This window comes from Oncorhynchus gorbuscha, linkage group LG02 (assembly GCF_021184085.1).
Source record: "Oncorhynchus gorbuscha isolate QuinsamMale2020 ecotype Even-year linkage group LG02, OgorEven_v1.0, whole genome shotgun sequence".
NCBI lineage: Eukaryota > Metazoa > Chordata > Actinopteri > Salmoniformes > Salmonidae > Oncorhynchus > Oncorhynchus gorbuscha.
This window is the reverse complement of record NC_060174.1, coordinates 80,918,279-80,936,180: the sequence shown is the minus strand read 5'-3', so window position 1 is coordinate 80,936,180 and position 17,902 is coordinate 80,918,279. Positions and strand designations below refer to the sequence as shown.

General features: G+C 45.9%; 1 protein-coding gene across 1 annotated transcript in view; it reads left to right on the top strand.

Moving 5' to 3' along the window:
* The first annotated feature begins 710 nt into the window (after nt 1-710).
* LOC123994594 (dehydrogenase/reductase SDR family member 11-like) overlaps nt 711-17,902 on the top strand; it is a 44,390-nt gene continuing 27,198 nt past the window's right edge. Inside the window, exon 1 of the mRNA XM_046297383.1 lies at nt 711-1,046. Within this exon, the coding sequence (XP_046153339.1) occupies nt 915-1,046 (132 nt within the window). The 5' untranslated portion in view covers nt 711-914. The remainder of the gene's footprint in view (nt 1,047-17,902) is intronic.

The following is a 17,902-nucleotide window of genomic DNA, read 5'->3' as shown; positions in this document are numbered from 1 at the left end:
TGACAGCTAGAGGGAAATCCTCTGAACATAAAAGGAAGTATGAGGAGGACAGTGGCATTCTCAGTGTGCTCGTCCCAAATGTACCTTCAGTCTCCCGGAAGAGGACCTGGGAATCAGTCGGGACACTCAGAGTCCATATTGAGTCCGAAGATACAGAGGGTCCAGTGAGGACAGTGACTTGTCTCAATTTGTGCACATTGTTGCATTTCTTTTGTTGTATTTACGTTGCATAATTGAATTGTGGTTCCAACTAACCAATCATGGCCCACGTGGTGCATTTATTACAGCATTATTAAATTATACTAATTTAAATAGGAAAACATATATATTTTAAATCTACATTGTCCTTGTGTTTGTTATTATCATTGAGATAAGATTTGATTATTGCTTACAAATGGTTTACCGGACGGGTACATTACATTTTGACTGGGTAGATACGTTTTGCATTTAGCCTAAATCAATTATTGACCAAAGTCAATACATTTTGAAGGAAATGTATGAAATTGTCTCCTAGAGTACATCTAATAACTAATAAACTCATTGAATATAAATGTCTTTCTTTATTGCTCATAAATTCTGCAAAGAGGGCTCAGCAATGCAGCGGTTTCAGGTCTGCGAAAGTAAAAGCGCTAAAATTAACAAACGGAAGGGGACGTCAACCAAATACAGCGCAATGTTTGTCATTTAATATTTAATCCCGAGCGCAGGGTTTCCGCGCTGTGCTTTTTCCTGGATGCTACGAAAACAATACAAGGGAGGGTTGAATCGTGTAACAGACCGCCCCATATAAACAAGTAACTGTTATGTCTATTGTGACTGTTCAATAGACATAGGTAAACGAAATCTGTCGTTTTACTACCACAGTTTTGAAAACTAGCTAGCTAGTCTTTGTAATAGCCAAATAATCAATTGAAATGGAGCGGTGGAAAGGCAGAGTAGCTCTCGTGACTGGAGCCTCGGTCGGGATTGGAGCGGCTGTTGCACGGGCACTTGTCCAGCACGGCATGAAGGTTGTGGGATGTGCCAGGAATGTTGACAAGATAGAGGTGAGTAAACATTAAACAATGTAAAAGTGAGAAAACTGTCGCAATCACTCAAAGTAGCGACCTGACAGTTCCTCGGTTGGCTGAAGTGCGCCAAAAGACCAGTGTGCAGCTAACTGGCAGTGGCTAGCTATAGCCATTTTTTCTCACCTACAGTCATTGTTTCTCACTGTATTAGATAGAGATACACAGTAGCTAGCTTTAGCCAGACGATTCTGGTCTGCAATAGGTTTGCCTGCTATCGAATTCAGAATAAAATAATACATTTCTGATTTACTTTGGCCTAACCAATTAAAATAAATGTAACATTTGAAACACAATTTACGCAAGCTTTACATGCGAGTTACAATGATGTAATGGTTTGCATATTTCTTGCTTTGCTATCTTTAATAAAATCTATAATAGCCTGGAGTGAGGTTGCTCAATGCATAATGCATTTATTACAAAGTAGCACAAAGGCTAATATTAACATGTTATTACATAATGCCAGTTCTGATGTTTCTTTTTAGAAATCTTCATGTACCATTTTAAGAAAATGTTCAAATAATTTCCCAGTTATTAGCTAGCTAGCTACATATCTAATCACTATTATTCCGTTTTATACAACGGATGGGTCTAATCCTGAATGCTAATTGGTTAAAACTGCCTTCCAGACGGTGTATATTCCACAAATGACCACCGCCTAAATCTATGAAGTTAAAATGCTTGTTTACTCTCTTCAGTCTAACTGCGTAATTCACTGTCTCGTCAGCCCAGCCAGGCAAATTATAAACTTGATCTCCACTATAAAAAGCATCTAGACATTATCTCACATTTCTTTTAGACTAACATTTAGCTTTCAACAGCAGATATATGTTTAAACCTTGCTGTCTTTTGTTGCTAATTTATTCATTACTCAACTTCATTTTGGGCCTAACAACACCCGTGACAATATATCCTCCAAACAGCGTCTTCTCGGGCATTATCACTTAAATACGCATTCTCATTCTCTCTTTCCTAAGATTGAGAAATATATGTGGCATGTCTTGTTAACATTGCATTACTGACAAAAGTTGTCTTCTAAAGTGAATATACATTTTTTATTGTCACATACACCAGATATGTGCAGTGAAATATGCTGTTTTACAGGGTCAGCCATAGTAGTACAGTGCCTCTGGAGCACATACACACAGACACACACACGCACACGCACACACACACACACACACACACACACACACACACACACACACACACACACACACACACACACACACACACACACACACAGAGATTGTGCAACTGGCATCTTCAGCCCTCCACCCATTTGCTGATCACCTGGCTTCCTGTCCTGTCAATTGTTAACTGCTCCAGCTTTGGCCAGAATAGAGCACCACAGTATGACTCGTAATAAATATAAAACCTAGCAGTCAAATAGGGAAATGGTTCCAATTGTTATGATAACCATGTAAATCTCAGTAGAACAAGGTGACTTTTATCAATATATTTGCCTGTATTCACCCGCAAAACAATAAATGCTAATTAGCTGCTGTCACGCCCTGACCTTACAAGATCCTTTTTATTCTCTATTTTGGTTAGGTCAGGTTGTGACTAGGGTGTGTAGTCTAGTTTTTTCATTTCTATGTTGGCCTGTATGGTTCCCAATCAGAGGCAGCTGTCTATCGTTGTCTCTGATTGGGGATCATATTTGGCAGGCTTTTCCCACTGTGTTTTTGTGGGATCTTGTCTATGTATAGTTGCCTGCAAGCACTATATTGGCTTCACGTTTCGTTTTGGCGCTTTGTTTTCTGTGAGTTTCGTCAAATTAACATGAGGAACTCTATGCACGCTGTGCCTTGGTCCATTAATTCAACCAACGGTCGTGACAAAAGATCCCACCACCAACGGACCAAGCAGCGTGCCCAGGAGGAGCAGGGATCCTGGGCCTGGGAGGAAAGCCAGGAGTGGAGGACATCCTGGACTTGGGAGGAAATAATGGCAGGAGACAAAAGCCTGCCATGGAAACAGGCGGAAGAAGCGAAGGAGGAACAATGACGACACCAGGGTTCGCAGCCAGGACGCAAGCCCAAAAGACAGCCCGAAAAATGTTTGGGGGGAGGCAGAGCCGAGGGGTGAACCAGAGCCAGTCAGGGAGTCAAGTGAGGAACTTGACGAAAGATTCGGGAGAGAGGTGTTGGCGTTGAGAGCGCTGCAGAGCGGGCGTGCTGAGGAGCATGACACCAGTCCGGTGTCATATGCACCAGTTTCACGTATCTGGCCTCCAGTGCGCCTCCCCAGTCCGGTACGTCCTGTGTCTCCTCCACGCACTCGCCCTGAGGTGTGTGTCACCGTTCCAGCTACTCAGTTCTACGCACCGTGTCTCCAGTGCTCCCAGTGCGTCCTGTGCCAGCTCACAGCACTTGCCGTGCGAAGGTTGTCATCTGTCCAGGACACGTTGTGCCAGATCTATACTCCAGACCTTCAGGGCGCCTCCACTGCCCAGTACGTCCTGTGCCGGCTCCACGCACCATGCCTCCTGTGCGTCTCCCCAGCCTGGTATGTCCTGTACCGGCTCCAGGCCTCCTGTGTGTCTCCCCAGCCTGGTACGTCCTGTGCCGGCTCCATGCACCAGGCCTCCAGCGACAGTCTGCAATCCAGAGACTCCAGCTACAGTTACCTGTCACGCCCTGGTCGAAGTATTTTGTGTTTTTCTTCATGTATTTGGTCAGGCCAGGGTGTGACAAGGGTTTTTGTATGTGGTGTGTAGATAGTGGGATTGTAGCTTAGTGGGGTGTTCTAGGTTAGTCTATGGCTGTCTGAAGTGGTTCTCAATCAGAGGCAGGTGTTTATCGTTGTCTCTGATTGGGAACCATATTTAGGCAGCCATATTCTTTGGTTGTATTGTGGGTGATTGTCCTGAGTGTATTGATGTTCTTGTGCTGTGTTAGTTGACACAAGTATAGGCTGTTTTCGGTTTTCGTTTCATTTATTGTTTTGTAGTGTTTGTGTTTATTCGTGTTTACGTTGTTTGATTAAACATGGATCGCAATATACACGCTGCAGTTTGGTCCGACTCTCCTTCACCATATGAAAACCGTGACAGAATCACCCACCTAACTCGGACCAAGCGGCGTGGTAAACAGCAGCGACAACAGCAGCAGCAGCAGCAACAACAGCGGCCAGCATCACAGGAGGAATGGACATGGGAGGATGTATTGGACGGCAAGGGTTGCTACACCTGGGAGGAGATCCTGGCGGGAAAGGATCGCCTTCCATGGGAACAGGTGGAGGCAGCTAGGAGAGCAGAGGCAGCCGGAGAGAGGAGCCGGCGATATGAGGAGGGAGCACGGCAGTGCGACAAGTACGAGAGGCAGCCCCCAAAAAATTGGGGGGGGGGGGGTTGGGGGCAGACGAGGTGTGGTACTAAGCCAGGTAGCAGACCTGAGCTCACGCCTCGTGCTTATTATAAGCAGCGCATTACTGGTCAGGCACCGTGTTATGTGGTTAAGCGCACGGTGTCGCCAGTGCATGCCCATAGCCCGGTGCGCTATAGGGCAGCCCCCCGAAAGTGCCATGCGAGTGTGGGCATTGAGCCAGGGCATATGGTGCCTGCTCAGCGGGTCTGGTCGCCGGTACGCAGTTTTGGTCCAGGTTATCCTGCACCGGCTCTGCGTGCTGTGTCTCCGGGGCGCTGGGAGGGTGCAGTGCGTCCTCTGCCTGCGCTCCGCTCGTGCCGGGCAAATGTGGGAGTGGAGCCTAAGGGAGAGGTGCGTGTAGTAAGCACTAGATCTCCCGTGCTTACCCACAGCCCGGTTCAACCTGTGCCTGCGCTCTGGAGGGTCCTGGCTAGAGTAGTTGTCCAGCCTGGGGAAGTGGTGCCAAGGTTGCGCACCAGAGCTCCAGTGCTCCCCCACAGCCCGGTCCTTCAGGCTCCAACTAACACCAAGCCTCCTGAAGGTCTCCCCAGCCTGGTGGTTCCTGTGGCAGCCCCACGCACCAGGCTGTCTCTCTGTCTCCTCCCTGCAGGTGGTCCCTTCTGTCCGGCGCTGCTGCCGGAGTCTCCCGCCTGTCCGGTGCTGCTGCCGGAGTCTCCCGCCTGTCCGGCGCTGCTGCCGGAGTCTCCCGCCTGTCCGGCGCTGCTGTCGGAGTCTCCCGCCTGTCCGGCGCTGCTGCCGGAGTCTCCCGCCTGTCCGGCGCTGCTGCCCCTCAGCCCAGAGGCGCCAGAGCCCCTCAGCCCAGAGGCGCCAGAGCCCCTCAGCCCAGAAGCGCCAGAGCCCCTCAGCCCAGAGGCGCCAGACCCCCTCAGCCCAGAGGCGCCAGAGCCCCTCAGTCCTGAGCATCCATTCACTCCTGAACTTCTTTTCAATCCTGAGCTTCTTTTCACTCCTGAGCTTCTTTTCACTCCTGAGCTTCTTTTCATTCCTGAGCTTCCTTTCACTCCTGAGCTTCCCCTCAGTCCCGAGCTTCCCCTCAGTCCCGAGCTTCACCTCAGTCCCGATCTGCTCCTCAGTCTAGTGGGATTCTGGGTGAGGAATACTAGGCCATGTTTGGCGGCGAGTGTGGACTATCTAGGGACGCAAGGAGAGGGGACTACGACATTTACTGAGTGGGGTCCACGTCCACTGAGTGGGGTCCGGGTGGACAGACGCCCACCCGGACCCTCCCTATTGATTTGAGGTGCGTTCGGGAGTCCGCACCTTAGGGGGGGGGGGGGTTCTGTCACGCCCTGGTCAAAGTATTTTGTGTTTTTCTTCATGTATTTGGTCAGGCCAGGGTGTGACATGGGTTTTTGTATGTGGTGTGTAGATAGTGGGATTGTAGCTTAGTGGGGTGTTCTAGGTTAGTCTATGGCTGTCTGAAGTGGTTCTCAATCAGAGGCAGGTGTTTATCGTTGTCTCTGATTGGGAACCTTATTTAGGCAGCCATATTCTTTGGTTGTATTGTGGGTGATTGTCCTGAGTGTCTTGATGTCCTTGTGCTGTGTTAGTTGACACAAGTATAGGCTCTTTTCGGTTTTCGTTTCGTTTATTGTTTTGTAGTGTTTGTGTTTATTCGTGTTTACATTGTTTGATTAAACATGGATCGCAATATATACGCTGCAGTTTGGTCCGACTCTCCTTCACCATATGAAAACCGTGACATTACCAGTCCGGAGCCTCCAGCGACGGTTCCCAGTCTGGATCCTCCAGTGAAGATCCATGGCCCGGAGCCTCCAGTGATGATCCATGGCCCTGAGCTTCCAGTGACGATCCATGGCCCGGAGCCTCCAGTGACAACCCATGGCCCGGAGCCTCTGGCGACGATCCACGGTCCAGAGCTTCTGGCTACGATCCATGGACCTGAGCTTCCAGCAACGATCCCCGCACCAGAGTCGCCACAGAAGATGGCGGATTTGCGAGCGGAGCGGGGTCTACGTCCCGCACCGGAGCCGCCACAGAGGCTAGATGCCCACCCGGACCCTCCCCTATCGAGTCAGGATTTGCGGCCGGGGTCCGCACCTTTGGGGGAGGGATAGATGCCCACCCAGACCCTCCCCTACAGGTTTGAGGTTTTGTGGCCGGAGGGGGGGGGGGGGTCCTGTCACGCCCTGACCTCAGAGATCCTTTTTATTCTCTATTTTGGTTAGGTCAGGGTGTGACTAGGGTGGGTAGTCATTTCTATGTTGGCCTGGTATGGTTCCCAATCAGAGGCAGCTCTCTATCGTTGTCTCTGATTGGGGATCATATTTAGGCAGTCTGTTTTTGTGGGATCTTGTCCATGTATAGTTGCCTGCGAGCACTACATTGGCTTCACGTTTTGTTTTGGCGCTTTATTGTTTTCTGTAAGTTTCATCAAATGAACATGTGGAACTCTATGCACACTGTGCCTTGGTCCATTAATTCAACCAACGGTCGTGACAGCTGCTAACTGGACAAGAATGCCAAATCGAGGCAAAGGTAAGAATCTCTGGATTAACTGTCTAATGTTAGCTAAATGTAGTAATGAATAAATAGGCAAAATGTCTTTCATTTGACAGTTCTGTGAATTGTCTTGTGCAAGTTTTAAATTGGCACAATACCTGTTTAGCAAAGGTTTCAGATAGAGATGACATGCAGGAGCTTGCAGGGATTTGTGATCTTCCAAGATGTCTACTTTGAAGCTAATTAGCAATTTCAAATATGAGATTAAATAGAGACAAATATATTAATAAAAGTTTGTCCAGGCACATTGGTGCGGCTGGCTACACGGTTAAGCGAGCAGTGTGTCAAGAAGCAGTGCTGCTTGGCAGGGTCGTGTTTCGGAGGACGCATGGCTCTCGACCTTTGCCTCTCCTGAGTCCGTAGAGGAGCTTCAGTGATGGGACAAAACTGTATTGAGAAAAAGGTGTAAAAGTCCCCAAAAATATATATACTGTATATAAAAATGTAAAAAATTGTCCGAGAGAGATTTACATGGTTATCAAAATATCACGCCAGGGTAAGCCTACATGAATCGCAGCTCTTATTTTATTTGAGTGTTTCTATAATCTCTAAAGGGAAAAATGAATGGTGTAAAAACGATTGGAACCATTTCCCTGTTTGACCGCCTGGTTTTATGGGTATTATAACACCTCCACTGTGGGGCTCTATGGGCCCCTGTCCTTGACTTCTGCAAAACACCACAGCCACTTAGTTTCTCTAGATCAATCAGAGATTAGAGCAGTGACGTGACGGCGTGCCATTGCAATCTATAGACCAGACTTACTCTTTTCCATTGATACAGAAGCGTTTGTCCACTATTAAAAGTTTGGATTTGTTCCATTATTTAGGCTACAAAACGTTACTGCAATGTTAAAACATCTTATTATTCTACAGTGTCACCGTTGTTTTGAAGGTTGACAAACTCTGACACCTTTCTTGACCACAGAGAACTTTGCTTTACTATTCATTTTCATATTTTAGCAGACACTCTTACCCAGAGCAACTAGGTCTAAGTGCCTTGCTCAAGGGCACATCACCAGATGTGAGGGATTCGAACTAGTGACCTTTCAGTTACTGGCCCAATGCTCTTAACTGCTAGGCTACCTGCCACCCATTCAGCAACCTTTTGAATTTCAGGTTTCTGATATTGGAAATCACGGGTGATAAAGAGACAATAGGCTATTTGTTCTTTATTATAATATGCTTGGCTTTACACAAGATTCCACTGACACTTTTGCAACCCCAGGCCATCTCCAATGTTTGGCCAAGAACTGAGGGAAAGATGTCAGAAGCTGGAAGGTGAAGAAGGAGCGACGAGTTTTCAACGCCCCCTCTCTCGGACAGACTGCATCACTTGTATGAGGCCTCTGAGCATTGTCTGTGTTTGAGCTGAAGGGGAAAGGGGGGGGGGCACAAAGCTGGCATTGTACCCCCTCTGCCATGCCCACACTGGGGACTGGCTGTAACAGTGCCAAGCAGAGTATGCGCTCACTGAAACAGGGGCTTGTAACTAAGTGTCCATCACCATTTTATGCTCTTTTTCTACATGGGGAAAATTAGGTGATGAGTACAATGTAGGCTACATATCCCAAGATAGCTATGTTCTTTGATAGCAGACAAGACACAGGTAGTTATAGACAGGTTTCCTAACAACATCAAAAGGACGCACACACATTGCATGAGTAGAAGGCTGTGTGTTATGATTCTGAACGGTCAGATAGCAACAATGACAAGAAGCTGCCACGTGGGGAATCATAGGTGACTTGTTTTATTTAACCAGGAAAGTCCGTTTAGAACAAATTCTTATTTACAATGACAGCCTAGGAATAGTGGGTTAACTGCCATGTTCAGAACAGCAGATTTTTACATTGGGGATTCGATCTAGCAACCTTTCCATTACTGGCCCAATGCTCTAACCACTAGGCTACCTGCCATTTTAGCTAGTTGAATTTGTTTTTGATACCATGTCTTGTTTTGAGGAGTTTTGACTTATACCACATCTAATGTTAATGTGGTAAAGATTCGCAACTATGTCTTTGAGAAATAATAAGAGCTTATAAAATTTTATTGAAGACAAAATATAGTTTACATGTTGTCAATAATTCTGTAGTTCTAAACCAACCCAATATGTTTTGTCCTGAAGATCTGCACGCATCGGTTTCATTGCTAAACAACACACCCGTCTATTAACCTAGATGAATCCCTATCTAATCCCATTGCTAATGTTCCTATATTCCTATATTATCTGGTTGGCCAGTTCCTGTGTAACAAAAGCCTGAAACTTAGGGGGAATGTGACAGCAGTAGAGGCCAGTGTCACTGAGAAGGTAGAAAAATAGTAGAAAACAGAAAAGGAAACTATAATGAGATGGATGGAGATGTGTGGTCGCCAAGGGCTGCCTGCAGGAATGGGGAGATGGAATAGGAGCAACTTGGCTGCAAGAAGCAGGTGCCAGGCCATTACTGACATTAAACAATCCATTCTCTCATTGAAACTGATATTCAGCCGATCTAGCTACAGTAGGACTGTGGTGACCTCGTACCTTGCATAATGCTATAGTAATTACCAAGGTGTTTCAATATAATGAATCCTATGATAGTAAGTTGAGACCTTATGTTTCAGTTACTTCATTAAGAAGATTCGCTATGCATTCATGGTCATCAATTGTATGCCTGTGCCAGCCCTGCTCTGTTGTCATTCACATTCAGGAGCTCTTTGACTGTCACATAAAAGCAAAGTGTCTTTGGCTATATTTAGGCTAGAGCAATAGCCTAGTCGTGCCACAGGCGTGTTGATGGGTGTGTTTTGTTGTTCTCCAGTCCCCTTTGGATGTTTTGCATAGAACTTCATTGATTTATAACTTAGACTGTCAGTAAGTTTGATTGGTTGAATGTTAAGAATGATAATAGATTTAAACAAAGATTGATGCCTTAGTTTGTCCTGCTTTGCTCGCCCTGTTACAGCAGTTGGTCATGTTTTAGGCCTAGTTTGTGGTTGCACCCACAGATGTCATACACTGCACTCAAACTAATATAATAGCTACAGTAGGCTATAATTCACTTAGCAGATACATTTATCCAATGAGACTAAAGCAACATTTTAATACATTAGTGTTGGAACGATGCTTTGTACATTTCCTATCACGGGCCAACAAGCAGGTAAAAAGGCATCCCACTTGCGGTCAGACTCTGAACTGTAATTCACATAAAAATGACGGCAGTACTTAATCATCCCATGCTGTTCCAATATAAATGGACCTTTACTGTACAGTGAGTGTATAGTGCTAAATTGACCACATAGGACCACACAGGACTGTGCACTGAGACTTTAGACAAGACTGGTTTCAGTGTGACTGTGATGTGTGGCCCAGGCGGGAGTTTAGGACAAGCTGGAGAGGGGGCGATGAGGGTGTCTGTCATTTAATCTATGAGTGGCTGCACTTTGGGCTCAGTCAATTCCTAGAAGATGTATGAGTGGCGGTGCGTGGCATGATGCAGTTGCAGCAGGACAATCATGGTGTCATCTTTGGATCTAGTGTGAAATAATTCAGCTAGAATATTCCACTGACCTTGGTTTGAAGGGGAGACGGTGGGCTAACAAAGATGGAGGTGCCCCAGACCCCTGTCTCAGTTGGTGTCCTTTTGATTGGTCGGGAGTTTCTAAGGTTAACCTTTTTTTGATATCCAACCATCTTCATCATTAGCATATCTTAACATTTCTGTGTCATTATTTGAACAGAGACCTTCAGTGATGCTTACTGCTGCATAATTGTGGGAAATAATGGGTCACCCTAGCCTACTTTCAAGTACCTTTGTTCAATGTGCCCTGAGCTGCAATAGACAATCTTCTATAAACATAATGATGTTATACGTTTGATAAATTACAGAGTAATCCTACATTTGAGCCAGTGACAATAATGGACTTATTATCAGATTTTCCTACACAACCCCCCAGTCCAGCCCAGTTTGTCATGCTTGCCAAAGATGGACCAGTGTACAGTATGTAAGGGTATATTTGGCGTTGCTCTGCTTGTGAAGGATAGGATTCGATAGGGAGCTGAAGAGGATCGGTCTGGCCCTGGCCTTCAGTGATAGGAGTAGTGTGCTGTGCTGTGCTGCTGTGCCTGGCCTGCATCTTAAATCTGGAGTTCTCTGTGAGGTGTTAATGGGTAGAAATCTAGTGGGGTTGCCCAACTTGCTTTGAAAGAACATACTGTAGTTCTATAAATCACACAAGAAGAATGCATTTGACATGACAGCCAACTTTATTTAGCCTTGTAAAGCACCGTAAGGCTCCAGGAATATGTGGTTGAATCCTTTGATTTGCTGTGTGTTAATGTCAGCATGTCAGCAGAGCTTTAGTGATACAATGGCCCTGGTCAGTCCGGACCACTGGTTTCACTGTAGCAGACAGTGGCAGTCAGTGCTGTTTAAGATGAGGGAGGACGATAATTATTTTAGTGAGCATGGCCTTATTTCTATTACTGCATATTGAATGACTGTTATTCAAATTCCATTCACCCTGTTCAATGTAACAGCGTTAGGTTTAGGCTACTACTCAAATTTTCCCAATACCCATCATGAGGTTGCCACAACCTAGCCTATGAATGAAAGTTTACAACTAGGTGCACACAGGTCGAGAGAAAAATTTGAAGTGACAGTCACTGACACATGGACAGACAGTAACACATTCAATACCGCCTTGCACACTCTTGCTTGCATCTAGCTGATATGGGGTGTAATCGTTAATCTAACAGTTGCAAACGAGTTTCTATTGAATAAATTCAGGTATGTTTATCCCCGTTTTGTTCCGTTTAAGAAACATTTTTAAATAGAATCGGCAGAATGAATAAACCCCTGATCATGCGTAAACACAGTTCACTTTCATAACAGCCACGTTTTATTCCTTCTCACATCTATGTGCTCTCCTCCTCTCATCTTTTCCCTTCGTCGCTTGTGGACATCAGTGCACAACACATCAGCTGTATGTGCCCAGGTGAATACACCTTTCCAACCAAACCATATCATAACTGCGACACACAGCCTACATCGCTGTCGCCATATTAGCTAAAGTAATGTCATAGCCAACATAGCTAATAGAACTAACGCATTACTAAACCTAATACAATCATGCAGTAACATTACAGTGTACAGTCAGTAAGCAGTTTAGCTTTACTTTAAGTCGGCGGGCCCCTGTGGCAATAAATTAGTAAAATCAAAAGCTTACCTTGACTTAGAAGAGTTCCAGTGTTGTGTTGGATAGTCATAGCCAGCTAGCTAACATAACATCCCGTTGTTTGAGCAGGGTGTTTGAGTAGGCTAAACTAGCTAGCTGTATTTGCTAGCTAAGTAAGTGAAACTGAAAGTGAAAATAATGACAATGTCTCTCTCGCTCTCTTGCTTCGCCTTTCATTTGTTCAAAACTGTTCAACTATTGTCTTTCTCTCTCTTCGAGTCAACTACTCAGCACATTTTATGCACGGCAGTGCAGGTTTTGTATTGAAGTCAATGTTTCATTTTTTTTTTTTTTTCACCTTTAACCAGGTAGGCTATTTGAGAACAAGTTCTCATTTTCAACTGCGACCTGGCCAAGATAAAGCATAGCAGTGTGAACAGACAACACAGAGTTACACATGGAGTAAACAATTAACAAGTCAATAACACAGTAGAAAAAAAGGGAGTCTATATACAATGTGTGCAAAAGGCATGAGGAGGTAGGCGAATAATTACAATTTTGCAGATTAACACTGGAGTGATAAATGATCAGATGGTCATGTACAGGTAGAGATATTGGTGTGCAAAAGAGCAGAAAAGTAAATAAATAAAAACAGTGTGGGGATGAGGTAGGTGAAAATGGGGGGGCTATTTACCAATAGACTATGTACAGCTGCAGCGATCGGTTAGCCGCTCAGATAGCTGATGTTTGAAGTTGGTGAGGGAGATGAAAGTCTCCAACTTCAATGATTTTTGCAATTCGTTCCAGTCACAGGCAGCAGATTACTGGAACGAAAGGCGGCCAAATGAGGTGTAGGTTTTAGGGATGATCAGTGAGATACACCTGCTGGAGCGCGTGCTACGGATGGGTGTTGCCATCGTGACCAGTGAACTGAGATAAGGCAGAGCTTTACCTAGCATGGACTTGTAGATGACCTGGAGCCAGTGGGTCTGGCGATGAATATGTAGCGAGGGCCAGCCGACTAGAGCATACAAGTCGCAGTGGTGGGTGGTACAAGGTGCTTTAGTGACAAAACGGATGGCACTGTGATAAACTGACATCGCCGAAGTCGAGGATCGGTAGGATAGTCAGTTTTACTAGGGTAAGCTTATAAGCGTGAGTGAAGGAGGCTTTGTTGCGGAAAAGAAAGCCGACTCTTGATTTGATTTTCGATTGAAGATGTTTGATATGAGTCTGGAAGGAGAGTTTGCAGTCTAGCCAGACACCTAGGTACTTATAGATGTCCACATATTCAAGGTCGGAACCATCCAGGGTGGTGATGCTAGTCGGGCATGCGGGTGCAGGCAGCGATCGGTTGAAAAGCATGCATTTGGTTTTACTAGCGCTTAAGAGCAGTTGGAGGCCACGGAAGGAGTGTTGTATGGCATTGAAGCTCGTTTGGAGGTTAGATAGCACAGTGTCCAATGACGGGCCTGAAAGTATATAGAATGGTGTCGTCTGCGTAGAGGTGGATCAGGGAATCGCCCGCAGCAAGAGCAACATCATTGATATACACAGAGAAAAGAGTCGGCTCGAGAATTGAACCCTGTGGCACCCCCATAGAGAATGCCAGAGGACCGGACAGCATGCCCTCCGATTTGCCACACTGAACTCTGTCTGCAAAGTAATTGGTGAACCAGGCAAGGCAGTCATCTGAAAAACCGAGGCTACTGAGTCTGCCGATAAGAATATGGTGATTGACAGAGTCGAAAGCCTTGGCAAGGTCGATGAAGACGGCTGCACAGTACTGTCGATGGCGGTTATGATATCGTTTAGTACCTTGAGTGTGGCTGAGGTGCACCCGTGACCGGCTCGGAAACCAGACTGCACAGCGGAGAAGGTACGGTGGGATTTGAGATGGTCAGTGACCTGTTTGTTGACTTGGCTTTCGAAGACCTTAGATAGGCAGGGCAGGATGGATAGAGGTCTGTAACAGTTTGGGTCCAGGGTGTCTCCCCCTTTGAAGAGGGGGATGACTGCGGCAGCTTTCCAATCCTTGGGGATCTCAGACGATATGAAAGAGAGGTTGAACAGGCTGGTAATAGGGGTTGCGACAATGGCGGCGGATAGTTTCTGAAATAGAGGGTCCAGATTGTCAAGCCCAGCTGATTTATACGGGTCCAGGTTTTGCAGCTCTTTCAGAACATCTGCTATCTGGATTTGGGTAAAGGAGAACCTGGATAGGCTTGGGCGAGGAGCTGCGGGGGAGGCGGAGCTGTTGGCCGAGGTTGGAGTAGCCAGGCGGAAGGCATGGCCAGCCGTTGAGAAATACTTGTTGAAGTTTTCGATAATCATGGATTTATCGGTGGTGACCATGTTACCTAGCCTCAGTGCAGTGGGCAGCTGGGACGAGGTGCTCTTGTTCTCCATGGACTTCACAGTGTCCCAGAACTTTTTGGAGTTGGAGCTACAGGATGCAAACTTCTGCCTGAAGAAGCTGGCCTTAGCTTTCCTGACTGACTGCATGTATTGGTTCCTGACTTCCCTGAACAGTTGCATATCGCGGGGACTATTCGATGCTATTGCAGTCCGCCACAGGATGTTTTTGTGCTGGTCGAGGGCAGTCAGGTCTGGAGTGAACCAAGGGCTGTATCTGTTCTTAGTTCTGCATTTTTTGAACGGAGCATGCTTATCTAAAATGGTGAGGAAGTTACTTTTAAAGAATGACCAGGCATCCTCAACTGATGGGATGAGGTCAATGTCCTTCCAGGATACCCGGGCCAGGTCGATTAGAAAGGCCTGCTCACAGAAGTGTTTTAGGGAGCGTTTGACAGTGATGAGGGGTGGTCGTTTGACTGCGGCTCCGTAGCGGATACAGGCAATGAGGCAGTGATCGCTGAGATCCTGGTTGAAGACAGTGGAGGTGTATTTGGAGGGCCAGTTGGTCAGGATAACGTCTATGAGGGTGCCCTTGCTTACAGAGTTGGGGTTGTACCTGGTGGGTTCCTTGATGATTTGTGTGAGATTGAGGGCATCTAGCTTAGATTTTAGGACTGCCGGGGTATTAAGCATATCCCAGTTTAGGCCACCTAACAGAACAAACTCTGAAGCTAGATGGGGGCCGATCAATTCACAAATGGTGTCCAGGGCACAGCTGGGAGCTGAGAGGGGTCGGTAGCAGGCGGCAACAGTGAGAGACTTATTTCTGGAGAGAGTAATTTTCAAAATTAGTAGTTCGAACTGTTTGGGTATGGACCTGGAAAGTATGACATTACTTTGCAGGCTATCTCTGCAGTAGACTGCAACTCCTCCCCCTTTAGCAGTTCTATCTTGACGGAAGATGTTATAGTTGTGTATGGAAATCTCTGCATTTTTGGTGGCCTTCCTGAGCCAGGATTCAGACATGGCAAGGACATCAGGGTTAGCAGAGTGTGCTAAAGCAGTGAGTAAAACAAACTTAAGGAGGAGGCTTCTGATGTTGACATGCATGAAACCAAGGCTTTTTTGATCACAGAAGTCAACAAATGAGGGTGCCTGGGGACATGCAGGGCCTGGGTTGACCTCAACATCACCCGCGGAACAGAGAAGGAGTAGTATGAGGGTGCGGCTAAAGGCTATCAAAACTGGTCGCCTAGAGCGTTGGAGACAGAGAATAAGAGGAGCAGGTTTCTGGGCATGGTAGAATATATTCAGGGCATAATGCGCAGACAGGGGTATGGTGGGGTGCGGGTACAGCGGAGGTAAGCCCAGGCACTGGGTGGTGATGAGAGAGGTTGTATCTCTGGACATGCTGGTTGTAATGGGTGAGGTCACTGCATGTGTGGGAGGTGGGACAAAGGAGGTATCAGGGGTATAAAGAGTGGAACTAGGGGCTCCATTGTGAACTAAAACAATGATAACTAACCTGAGCAACAGTAAACAAGGCATATTGACATTTGAGAGAGACATACAGCGAGGCATACAGTAATCACAGGTGTTGAATTGGGAAAGCAAGCTAAAACAGTAGGTGAGACAACAGCTAACCAGCTAGCACAACAACAGCAGGTAAAATGGCGTTGACTAGCAACGGGGCCGACAGATAAAACAAACAAGCAGAATGGAGTACCGTGATTAATGGACAGTCCAGCGTGCATCAGCTATGTAGCCAAGTGATCAGTGTCCAGGGGGCAGCGGTGGATGGGGCAGGGAAGCTGGACTGGCGAGTGTTATCCAGGTTAAAAAACTAACAATGACTAAATAGCTTGTAGCTAGTTAGCTGGTTAGCTTCTGGAGGTTCTTGTATTTGTTTTAAAAATAATAGCGATTCCGTATCACATTGGGTGAAGCAGGTTTCCGGAAGGTATAAACAAATTAAAAATCGGAAAGAGATAAAAAGTACAGTGAGTGTTTGGGACGCGGCGATGCAGACGGTTAGCAGGCCTGTGCTAACAAGCTAACAGTTAGCAGGCCGGGGTAAACAAGGTAGCAGTTAGCGGACCAGGGCTAAACAAGCTAGCAGTTAGCAGGCCGAATTAGCAAGCAAGGAGATAGCAAGGGCTAGATAGTTAGCCTTTGGGGGACATCGCGATGGGGTGAGTCTGTTTATTCCTCTTCATGCGGTGACATCGATAGACCGGTCGTGGGCCCGGGTATTGTAGCCCAGGAGTATGCTACGGTGGTAAGCACAGGCTCTGATCGGGCTAGCTTCAAGCTAAGTGGGTGGAAATGCTAGCCAGGAGTAATCATCCGGGGTTGCAGTTTAGCTAGATAGCTAGTTGTGAAGATCCAGCTGAAAAATGTTCCGTTTGCGGTGAGAATCCGGGGATAAAAAATAAATAGGTCCGTTATGCTCTGGTTAGCGTCGCGTTGTTCGAACTGGCGAGAGCTTTCGGAGGTAAAGGTTAGCTCATGACCTGTTAGCTGAAGACCGCTAGTATAGCTGGTGGTTAGCTGGCTAGCTTCAGTTGAGGGGTTCCGGTTCCCGAAGTAAATATAAATACTTTAGGAAAAAGTAGCTACATTGGGTGAGGCGGGTTGCAGGAGAGTATTTGGAAGCTTAGGTTTAGCAAAATGTTTTTAAAGATATGCGAAGAAAAATATGTAAAAGCTAAAAAGAAACGATATATACAAGGGACACAATACGACAGGACGACTTACTGCTACGCCATCTTGGAAACAAGATGCACATAGGATGACGGAAGCTAGCTGTCCTTCGGCTACACCATAGTGCTACTCTACAGAGTGTTGTTGAGGCATTGCAAAATATAATGTTTTAATCAATTATTTGGTGAAGTGATTATATTTAGTACAGTTTTATCTAAAAAGGGTAACTTTTTAAATGTTTTACCATTTTTATTTGAAAATTAAAGAGAGACGCACACTCTAGGAGCTCAGATGCAAAAATGTAATTACCAACGTTTCGACAGCCAAGCTGTCTTTATCAGGGTAATCACAAACACTGCGGGATGACTCGTTTATGTAGTGTCAAAAGATACAGGTGTCTGTAATCATGGCCAAGAGTGGCCTAATATCATTGGTTAATTATCAAATATTAAAATGGTATACAAAGAACAGCATACAAACAACAAATGGATAGCATACGATCATAAATTCATTTGACTACAAAAGTTTACAAACAATTACAATGGCAAAGTCACAATAATCACAAGAATGGCTTCAGATCAAAGTCTACGTTGAGACCGAAGGGAGCAAGGGTCTAGCTAGCTAACAGTACACATTAACTTCAAATGAAAATGACTTTCTGTCAACATTAGAAACATGTCATATCTGAAAATGTAGCTAACTAGA